This window comes from Nannospalax galili, unplaced genomic scaffold, assembly GCF_000622305.1.
Source record: "Nannospalax galili isolate Female #2095 unplaced genomic scaffold, S.galili_v1.0 scaffold14, whole genome shotgun sequence".
In the NCBI taxonomy this organism is placed as follows: domain Eukaryota; kingdom Metazoa; phylum Chordata; class Mammalia; order Rodentia; family Spalacidae; genus Nannospalax; species Nannospalax galili.
The window spans coordinates 5,131,668-5,143,437 of record NW_008336953.1 but is presented as its reverse complement, the minus strand read 5'-3'; the positions used below and the strand labels follow the sequence as shown (position 1 = coordinate 5,143,437).

At 39.4% G+C, this 11,770-nt stretch overlaps 1 protein-coding gene across 1 annotated transcript in view; it reads right to left on the bottom strand.

Moving 5' to 3' along the window:
- The window catches only part of Myo3a (myosin IIIA), a 256,799-nt gene that overhangs the window by 187,504 nt on the left and 57,525 nt on the right, over positions 1 to 11,770 (bottom strand). Inside the window, exon 5 of the mRNA XM_008831744.1 lies at positions 7,585 to 7,661. Coding sequence (XP_008829966.1) covers positions 7,585 to 7,661 — 77 coding nt within the window. The remainder of the gene's footprint in view (positions 1 to 7,584; positions 7,662 to 11,770) is intronic.

Genomic DNA, 11,770 nt, shown 5'->3' with positions numbered 1-11,770 from the left:
GAATTTCATACATGCATATAAGGTGTTTTGATCAAATCTATGCCCACTCCCTCCCCTCCAACACCTCCTATGTCTCCCCATCACTTTTTTCTGCTAAATTCATTCATCTTCATTTATTTATTTATTTATTTATTTATCTATTTATTTATTATTTATTTTTATGGGGTTTTAGGCTATTCTAACATTACCCCCTCTGAAGAGGTAACCCTAAAGTCTTTAAAGGATTAGACACAAGCTCCCAAATACTTTCGACATATTTGGCCTTTGGAACAGAGTGTGCTGCTAAGAGGCCCAAGGACATTTTGACTTTTAGCCAAGAAACTGGCTACCTTTCTTTGGGGTCTTCTTACCCTAACTACCTAGCTAATTCCTACCTCTTATTCTTATCACACCATCCTCTGAAGAGGTTACCCAAATTGCCAATAGGGAATTGGAAAGCAGACCACTCTGGCTTCTTCCATGCTGAACAGGGATGCAGGGTGAGGTATTTGGAGTACCCCTTCAGTGGGTCCATCTAAAAGACTCCCAAATTGCATAACTCTTATCTCAAGGAGGAAAAGAAAGTCTTTGAATCAGAAGAAGTAAAGGCAAAATTAATTAGCATTACAAGTTCTAGACAGGGAACTAGAAAAAAGTCAGAACAGGGAAATTTTCAAAAGTTCATATGATAGCCCATTGGAATTTCTTGACAAGGGCTTCAAAGAGCATCCCTCTATTGGGTTCCTCCTCATTTTTCTTTTGTCTTCCAAGGCTGGACTCTAGAGTGATGGATTCAGGATTTGCTTTCAGGCTTCTAGATAGGGGGAGAAAACAATATATCCATCACTTTAGAAAAATAGCGGGTTGTCTCCCTTACGTACAGGTGGGCACTACAGTATTGGAGACCAAGATTTGAAGTCTTACATCTGAGCAGCACTTTCTGGTTAGGAACAAAATCATCAATGAGAAATAACTGTCTAAACTTTATATAGACTTAAGCCTAATGTCGCCTGAGTTCTCTCAGGGTCTTTTGCACTACCAGACTTCACTCTTTGGTTATACTTTCCTTTTGGGTGTTTAAGACCACACAGTTGGCCCCAATAAATCAATTTATTTTTACACTAAAGGTCATTTGAGGATCTGTTCCTCAGGGTTCACGTGGGCTTGGGAGGAGGTCCTGGCTCCTTTCTTTTACCAGTTCCATCTATGTGAAGATAAGTCAAAGGTCCTGCTCGACCATGTCTGGCTTCAATTGGAAGCATGAATGAGATGTTTCCTCTGAGTTGACTCTCCTCTTTCTAGACTGGACACTGGTTCAAGTTCATCTCGTGGGGTCTCCATGTCCTCCCTAAACAAGAGGACAGGTGATTCACCACAGTTACAGGACATTTTGAGAGATGTTCCATAGTCTCCTGGAACTTAGTTGACTTTGAGGGCAAGGGGAAAAACTGTCCTTTAAGTCCCTCTGATCACGTTAGTATAGGTCTCAAATTATGGCTGTTAAACATCCAATAAGGTCAGTTCCACCAGTCTGTACTTTTAATTATCATGTGCTATGTAGATAAGGCTTGGGTAAAAAAACAAATATTCTTAGATAAAACTTGAGTAGATATCTATTTTGTTCCTTACACTAGTTGACTAAACTGTGACCAAAGAAAAGTAAGATTATGTATATATTATTTTTGTCTCATCCTTTATATATCATAACAAACCCAAACAGACCTTCATCACTTGCTTAGGCTATCTCATTTTCTCTATTTTGGAAAATATCTCCATTCCCATATCCTTTTAACATCTTTTATATTCTCATTTTCTTTTTAAAAAAATAATTATGAGACATAATAGCATTGACAAATAGCATTCCATCTGTTGTGAGACTTCTTTTCCTGGGGATGCTAAGCAATGCTTATTCCCTTTTAAGTTTCTAGTATCAAGCCAATGTTTCTTTAAAGTTTCACTGGGGAACCCATGAATTTACTGAGCTTTCTTATGGAGATAACTGAGGGGTTGCTGAGGTGTATGTATGACCTGAGGGTATGCACACTGGAAAGCCTTTACCCAGCATGGGTCATGCCTTTTCTTCCTAGCCTTCCCCAGATTGTTTTTTTTTAGCCCTCCCCAAATCCAAGAGGTCATGTGTGATTAGGGCCAAATTACATACAGTTGTCTGGGAAGAGTGTCTGGATAATCCAATGAGGGTCCAATGATCCTGCTTGGCTCTCCTTTAATGAATGAGCACAACCATCAAGAAACCCAATTATGACAATGTTTGGTGATCAGACTCAGCTGAAGTCGTGATGATGGTAGTTATTTCATGCAGAAGGAACTCCTGTATTGCATCAACTTATTAAAAGAACCTGGAATTTAAAGGGATTTGGTACTCTTTTGTGAATTCATTCAGAAGTTTATCCCTATCTTCTTTTAGCTCTTTTTTTGTTTGTGTGTTCTTTAAATTCATTGAATTCCTTGATCATGTTTGTGACTGTTCTTTTAAACTCAGTGTCCTGTGTTATCTCTAGGGGGTTCTCCTTGTAGAACTCTTCTACAGGATTGGTGGAGTTTGGTGGGACAGAGTGTTTTGGCTTTCCATTTTCCTATATTGCTTCAAGTATTCTTTGAAGGGCTGGTTTGTGGGCATGTATTCTTTCAGGCTAGTCTTGTCTTGGAAGATTTTTCTTTCCCCCTCAACTATAGTAGACATTTTTGCTGGATATAACTGGGTCATATGGTAGGTTCACTTTTAGTTTTTTAAGAGTTCTCCACTCTCCACTCTGTTTTCCATAGGGGTTGCACTAATTTGCAATCCTAACAGCAGTGAATGAGCGTTGTCCATAGAGGCTGCACAAGTTTGCAATCCCACCAGCAGTGAATGAGCATTCCCCTTTCTCCACATCCTGGCCAGCATTTGGTATCATTTGTTCCCTTGATCATAGCCAGTCTGATTGGGATAAGGTGATACCTTAGGATGGTTTTACTTTGCATTTCCCTAATTACTAACAATGTTGAACGCTTTTTGAGTGGCTTTTGCTGCTTTCAGTATTCTCTCTTTGTTCTGTACATTTAGTGTTTTAATATGATATGTCGTGGGGAGTTTCTTTCTGATCCTGTCTATTTGGTGTTCTATGTGCTTCCTCTATTTGTATGGGGATGTATTTCCTTAATGTCTGGAAATTCTCTTCTACAGTCCTCTTTAAGATCTGGTCAATACCATTAACCTGAAATTCTTTTTCCGCTATTTTTCCTGTGATCCGAGTTCTTTATATATTCTGGATGTTAAACCTCTGTCAGATGTGTCACTGGTGAAGATGTTTCCCATTCTGTAGGTTTTCTCTTCACTTTTTTGTTTCTTTTGATGTACAGAAGCTTTTTAGTTTAATGAGGTCCCATGTTTTGATTGCTGACCTTAATTCTTGAGCAACTGCTGTCAGATTTAGAAAACCCTTTCCTACACCTATATCTTGTGAATTACTGCAATGTTTCTTCTAATAGTTTCAGAGTTTCGAGCTTTACATTGAGGTCTTTGATCCATTTGGAATTGACTTTTGTGCAGGGTGAAAGATAGGAGTTTACTTGCTTTCTTCTACAGGTGGAGATCCAGTTTTGCGAGCACCATTTGCTGATTCGTGTGTTCTTTAAATTTGTTGAATTCCTTGATCATGTTTATGATTGTTCTTTTAAATTCAGCGTCCTGGTTTATCTCTAGGGGGTTCTCCTTGTAGAACTCTTCTACATGATTGGTGGAGTTTGGTGGGACAGAGTGTTTTGGCTTTCCATTTTCTTATTCTTTCGTTGTGATTTTGGCATGTGAATTTCTTTTGTTGTTTGTGATTCTGATATGAGAATTAAGTTGAAATATGCTTCTGTTTGTATAATGGGTTGGTTAGAGCCTTTATTTGTTATGTAAAGCTGGTTGGTATAGGGTTCAGGATCTCTCAGGTTTAATTTGGAGGGACCTGTTGGCTTCAGATCACAGAAGTTCAATTCAGCTCCAGTCACTTACACTGTGGCTTCCTTTGCCATGTGGAGGCAGGATCCTGAGGTGTTCTCAGGGTGTCTCCTGGGTTCTCAGCCCCTGTGCCAGAGGAAGGCTGGAGGGAGGCCAGAACTTGGCACTCTCTTGAGGTCTGCTGAGATCAGAGCTACTACACCAATGGTGGTTGAAACCCACCCTCTCCGACTGTCTGATAGGATCTCAGCCTTAACCTACCAAAGCCAGATCTGCCCTGGGGCCTTGAGAGGGGCCTCAGGTAGGGGGATGGGTATGGCGCAAATAGGGGAAGCCCACCACCATGTGTAGGCAGGATGGGGGGGCTCTCAGGCAGTCCCCTGCATTCTCAGGCCCTCTGCCAGAGCGAGGCCAGAAGGAGGCCAGAACTTGGCACTCTCTGGTGGTCTGCTGAAATCAGAGTCACTACATAGATGGAGGTATGAACCCACCCTCTCAGGCTGTCTGCTAGGAGCTCAGCCTTAGCCTACCAAAGCCAGATCTGCCCTGGGGCCTTGGGAGCAGCCTCACAAAATCCCAGGTAGGGGGATGGGCATAGTGCAATTAGGGGAAGCTTACCACCATGTGGAGGCAGGATCCAGGGGCTCTCAGGCAGTCCCCTGTGTTCTCAACCAACCTGTAGTTTCAAAACTAGATTAATGCCTGCCCAGGTCAGGGGATCATGGGCAGAGCTGCAGAATGCTCACATAGTTTCTTTTACAGGCACAAAAATATTTAAACTTAGATCTTGAAGATGGTGCTGCAAGTCTGTGAATTATAGCACAGTGCATGTCAATTAATGAATTGTAGGGTATGTGACATGTCTCTCTTCGTTATTAAAATTTGAAAGTGCATTCATATGATTTTTCTGTTCTGTTATATAACACACCTTGGCTTTCACATAATTTGATTTTTCTGTGCTAGGAATGGGACCCAAGGCCTTATGCGTGCTAGGCAAGTGCTTTCTTGTTGAGTTATGCTTGAAGTACAGTGTTGACATTCTGTTTTCCATTTCATTCATTCTATTGGTGAGGCTTTCCCTTGTTGTTTCAAGTTGACTTACTCAGTTTTGCACTTTCTTTCTTTCTTTCTTTCTTTCTTTCTTTCTTTCTTTCTTTCTTTCTTTCTTGATAAATGATTGGTTTCAGAACACAGAGTATCCCCATGCCCACACACATACTTTTTCTTCTTTCTGCAGTATCTTGTTATGCAGCCCAGGCCTCAGCCTTCTCCTAGTGTGGGGATTATCGGCATGCTACGATGCCTGGTTAAAATTGTTTTTATGCTGCAGGACACCAGGATGGCAAGTCCTAGGTTGAGGTGGACCTGAAATATTTTAAAATCCAGGCTACAATCTCTGCTGAAGGGAGGGACATTGAATACAGCAGCCTTCAGATGCCTGTCTTGCTGAACACTGCAAGACTAGCAGGAGAAAAGTGCCTGGGTCAAAAGTTTAAGCTCCTTGCTCTGAGGGAAAGCATCTTGGTCAACAGCCCTTAGCCTACTTCCTTGTTCTGAACAAATAATTATCAGCTCTCACTAGCTAAAAGAATAGGCCAAGTTAAAAGTTTACTCCTGACCTAAAAGCTAAAAGTTTACTATGCTTTTTGTCCTAAGAAAGAAAACACTGTGGCCAATAAATTACCAGATAGGCACTGGTAACCCTGAGTAAAAGTTCAAGCATCCTGGTTTACAAACAGACCCTAGCTGGCTCTACCTAAAAGCTATATGTCCTGTTTCTCCTCTAATTGTGCTCTTAATCTTTGTATGTAACTGCCAAATGCCACGTGACTGCCATTTCCTTGTACTGTCTAAAAACCTACTGAATTTTTCAATAAAGTTGACCTGCAGCAAAAGGTCTCAAGTCCCAGGGCTGGGCCCTGGGCTGCCAGTATCACCATCACAGAAGCAAGGTTCCCCCACAAGGCGAAGTGGGACCCCCACATTATGCCACTAATTTTTTCTAGTAAAATTGACACTTTAGGATTGTTTTCTGGCTTTATACATATTGTCTTGGGGCATTTTTCTGTAGGTTTAGGTGTGTGTATGTTCCGCTTTGCCCTGGGACATTCCTGCTGTCCTTGGATCTATATAAATATCAAATGTGTCATTAAGTGCCTTGATCTTCCCAGTGCTATGGCCTGGATCCAGATCTTCATATGTTCTGGTCAAGTGCTCTCCACTAAGCTGCACATCCAGCCCAGACAAATGTACCACTGATCACACAGAGGCAGTACATGTGGGATACCTTGTAGCTAGAAGGCTGGTTACTTAAACTACATTCTTCCCGATTAGAAAACACTTATTACAGAAAGAAGAGCTTAATAGGCACAAAATACTGACATCAAAACAGTGACTGGCAATTGCATACCAAAGGCAAAAAATAAATATAAAATTGATTTGTTATTATAAATATAAAAACAGAAAGCTTGAGTATTAATTATATAATAGTATAATCATCATATGCACTATTATTTAACTATTTATATACATGAAAAGTATGGTATTTGGTATGTAATTTTCATTTTTATAAATTTTTAAAATACTAGTGATATATCAGAATTTATTCTGAAGAGACTTCTATTTGAGAATCAATGAATTTTGTTTTTATTATGTGACTATAAGTTTTACTTTTCTTCTTAGATGTAGTCCCTTTTCAAAAGGTTTTTAAACCACTGGATCTTCAAAAACACTTATTAAAATTTTTATCCTTTATATAATTCAGTAACTTTACATTTTAACTTTTTTATAAGTAATAACTGAATTAGTAGTCAAACAGAAACAGTATACCAGGATTTCATCTTCAAACAAATTTAATTAGAAGATTTTGCAATATTAATGCAGCATTTGAATCAGTTCTGCATTTGCTCCCTAGAAAATTGTACATAAATAGCAGAGCTTTTCCCAAAGCCATAGAGAGTTTTCAAGATAAGTGCTCTTTGTTGATAAATATAATTAAAAAGATTAAAGGCATTAAATAGTGACTTTTGGGAGAAGAGCTAATGCTTGAACTTTCACTATTTTAGCAGTTTAGCTACAATTCCCCCAAGGTCATAATGAGAAGACTCTACCAAAGCTCATATAGACTCCGGGAGGGCGACTCAGCATACGAGCCTGCCACAGGCTGGATAGACTTAAGTTTGACATAACAAAGCCAAAGGTTCTCATTATATTTCTATTATAATTTAAAACCAGAATATAGCCCGGTTGTGACTACACCTGTAATCTTAGCACTTGGGAAGATACATAGAAAGCTCCTGGATAAAAACACCAAATGATAATAATAGTAATTGGATGACAATAATAAAGCATAAAACCAAAATGTGAATATCTATGCTACCAGTACATGCTAGATAACTAAAAGTAAACTTCAAGGCTTATGCCTTCGAGCATTCTCTTCACCATCTGGTTTGCTCCTCCACCTTTCCTTTATTCATGCATTCCCTCACGGCTTGTTTTCCCATTATTCCCACGTGCCTCCTCACACGTGTAAAGCTCCCACATTAAAACACCACAGCAGACATTTTCCTCTGGTATATTCCAGCACAAATAAAGTACATATAACCAGGGAGCTCAGAAAGGATCTAACATTAAACTTGTCTCCCTCAGAACTCTCTGACCTCAGGAGCCATCCAGAATGGCGTTCCTACGGACGTGTTCAGGCGGTGCCGAGTGCTGCTGAGCTGCGCAGACACACCTGGAGAGAAGAGATCACATGACATCTGTGTTACTTTAGCCACAGAAAGCGATTACAACTACTATAAATATTCTTACAAATTAACATCCAAAGCCTGCCCTCTCAAAGCTGCCACTGAATTTGAACTTCACTGTAAAGAACCTAAATTAGAATCTGTTTAGCAAAAATGCAGAGTGGTTTTGCTTCTGTTTTTCATATCCAAATTGTATCCATCTATAAGCCCTACTTGCAGCCTTCCTTCCGCCAAGGTGGCTTAGCTCTGCTTCCAATCACACTAAGCTCTGTCTCTTCAGAGGTCCTACAGTTTCAACTATTTACTTGGTATTACATGTTTTGTCATAAACTTGGTATTTGAATGGTGACCCCACTCCTTCCCATGAACAAATTCTGATGCATCCAAGAATGTTTTAGATGGTGGTAGACAGCAGGCTACTTGTGAATACATATGCAATTACTTTACATTTGTGAATTTTGTTCAAATCACCTGCTATCTGACTACATGTATCTATCTAAGCAACACCAGTAATAGAATCTGTTCCTTCTTAAAATTTTCAATTCATTCTTGGCTGATCAAAAAACAACAACCCCCCCCCCCATAAACACTGTGCAATGTTTAAATCTGGTTAAATATATCCATATCCTCAAACATTTAATGTTTCCTTATGGTGAAAGCATTCAAAATAGTTTCCCCTTGCTTTCTGAAATACGCAGTACTTCATCTTATTCTCTGAACTCCTATGTATAGTCAGAATCAGATTTTTCCCAAGAGAATGCAAACCGTCATGAGCGGGTGTAACTAAATATGTTGATCTTGACATATATCACTACCACCTGGTTAGAAATAGTCTCGCTAAGCCTCATAACAATTTGTAGTAAGGTTTACTCGCTTGATTTTTATACTCCTGGTCCTCATGCTGGGGACCTAGTCACCTCCCAGCCAGCAGTGCTCCTGGTGTCTGGCTGCTCTGGACCCAAGCCACAAGCTTTCACTTTCTGATTGCCTTGCTTTACCAAGTCCCCTCCCCAGGACTCATACCTAGTTTAGGCTCTTGTTGCTTATGAGATAAGCCAAGCAGGGGAAGGTACTGATTGAGACTTGATTCCTTTAAGACACCATCTGACTTTTACTATGAAACTGAGAGACTGTATTCGGTCAAATGGACGTTTCCTTGATGGCATACTTGACTAGAGGGTGATGATGACTGGGTTTTTGCTCTGCATCAGTTGCTTCCCTTCGTAAACTTCTCTAGCAAGGCATAGATCCTCTCCTAAATCATTTCCTTTAAAATGTGGCCTACAAAAACGTTTATTATATCAAGAAAAGAAACATCCTCACTATATCAATTTTCAAATTGATGGGTAATTACCTAATCAATTTCTGAAGGTTCTCTTTTAAATACCTCCTAACAGAATACCTGAAGAAAAGGAATCGGCCTTAACATCACTTTTTCCAAAATATATCATCTACCTCTGCCCATGCATTTTATACTTCAAAAAAAATTAAGCATAAATCTAAACATTCTCCTTTGTTTTGTGTATTTTTTAAAAATTTTATTCATTATGTTTATTTTATGTGTATGCGTGTATTGCCTGCATGTAGGTAAGCGCACCCATGTTGTGCAATGCCCGTGGACGTCAGAAGAGGCTGTCGGATCCCCTGGGACTGGAGTTACAGGCAGTTGTTAGCTGCCATGTGGGTGCTGGGATTTGAACCCAGGTCTTCTGCAAGAACAACCAGTGTTCTTAACTGCTGAGCCATCTCTCCAGCCCCCTGTTCCATGTAGTCTATGAACTAAAAGCAATGCGATTGAGATTGGATTTTATGGTAGCATAATAGTACAGTAATTTATATAAATAGGGTTTTAAAATAAAATTTAACTAAAAATGGTTAAAGATTTTCTAGAATTCATTTTATGGTTATTCTATTATGTATGAAAAATTAAATTACATTTTACATTTGGTGAATATTTTTGTATCAATTTGATAAAGATAGCTTAAGAGTTCAAATGTTATTTAAATCTAGTGTAAACAGGGAGAAAAAAAAAAAAACAAGCCACACATAAACAATTAAAAATCAAGTTTTGTTCCTAGCAGGAAAGTGACAAATTAAAGGATTCAACATTTTTTATGGATATGAAGATCATGACACTAAAGTTGACATTTTTTAGCAAGTGGTCACATTCTAGTGCTAGGATTTCTTGACAAAGATAGCTTGGAAAGGCCTTCCGTCTACAGTCCAGAGAAAAGGATCCTAAGAAAAGCATTTAGAGGGCTGGCATGTGACTCAAGACTATGTCATGTCATGCTATTCTTTTCCTTAAAAATGGGAATCATAGGCAGAGATACTCAGGGAGGCAGGTGTCAAAGCACAGTCAAGCACCAAGAAGACAGAATCAACCCAGAACAGTTTCCTCCTGAGGTCCAGGGTTGCCATGGCTCTCCTCTTGGGAGACCATATCACCAGCTTCTGTTGTTTTCAGCATCTTTGTTTAACATTGGTCAGAATTAGTTTCTGGTGCTTAGAACTAAGGAACCCTGAATACAAAGTCCCAGTGATTTTAGATCTTAAATAGCAATTTAACCAGGACAATAGAAAATCATGAGTTTTTAAAGGCCTAGAGGCTCTATTAAGAGTTCAAATGTTATTTAAATCTAGTGTAAACAGGGAGAAAAAAAAAAAAACAAGCCACACATAAACAATTAAAAATCAAGTTTTGTTCCTAGCAGGAAAGTGACAAATTAAAGGATTCAACATTTTTTATGGCTCATATTACATTTATAATTTATATTAATGTGGGATTAAGAATTTCCTAAGGCAAACATGTGGCCTCCAAGATTTTCGATAAAACAGTTCAAAGGATAAGAAAATTCTGCATAAACTCACTGCCTGTAGAAACAGAGGCAATTCTCTACATATTTACTAATAGAGTAAAATATAAAAAAACTATGTTGATAACAATGTTAAAGAATCACATTAAAACGATAACCTAGCAGAGGTTACCTAGAGTTCTTCCTGAACTCTACCTGCTTTGCAAACACACTAGTATTGATAGCCCCTTCAAAGACCACTGGCCAAGTGCTAAGGTAACAAATTACAACACCCTCATATATCGTTCGGTGTGCACTGCGGACTTGAGAACCTTTTATGTACCATTCCAGCAGGCATAAACTGGGTGGTAAAAAGAAAACCTTTCAGTCCTATAAAGAAGGAAAACATGAAGAGAGAGATAAATGAAAAATGTAACTAGGCAGAGTAAGGAGTTCTTGAGAATATTAGGTGATTATCACTTTAAAAACAGGACACGCACAACTCTGAGACAGAGGAAGGCTAAATTCTATAGTCTAGATGCTTCTGCAGTTCCTGTTAAACCACGGGATCATTTAACCCACAAAAACAAAGAGATTCAAACGTAAAGACAACTTAATGGTCACAAAGTCTAACTTTCAGATTACTGAAAGAAAGCTGAAAGGAAGCCCTTTTCTTAGGAATGAATGCATTCTTACCACAAATTCCTTTAAGAAAAGTAGCTAAGGAGATGAAAATTAGGAAAATTTGACATAAAAGGGCATAGGGATCCTAAGTAAGACTTCTGTAGCCCCAGGAATTTCAAAAGATTAGGAAAAAGTCATTTTGTCCAGAGAGTAATGGAGTAAGTCACTAAAGTGGATAGTTACATAATCACCTCAAGCAAGAAGTAGCTGAGGGTGGAAAATTCCAGGCAGCAAGTTAGGGTAGTGAGACGGTATGGAAAGGAACAAGAGGCTGAAAGAAGACCAGGGCTGAGCAGTGAGGATGGTAATCTACTCAAAGTTACAGCCACAGGGACATCCCAGGGCTTTATGCCAAGGATCCTTAAGACTTTTGCTTTGCTGGTGAGGAAACTAGGCGCCACAAGCCCATTGTCAGCCAGAAGCCAGAACCAGCCTTATCTAAAAGCTCCAAAACAGGCAGGCACCGCTGGTCAAGCTTCAAGGATCAAGCTGTAAACAAATCTTACGGGCGGAAGGACCACCCTTAGGGCCCGATACCAGTAATCCCATTTCCCCTTAGCCCCGACCCTTACCCCATATCTCTGTGTGTTTTCGATACCAGTAATCCCACTTCCCCT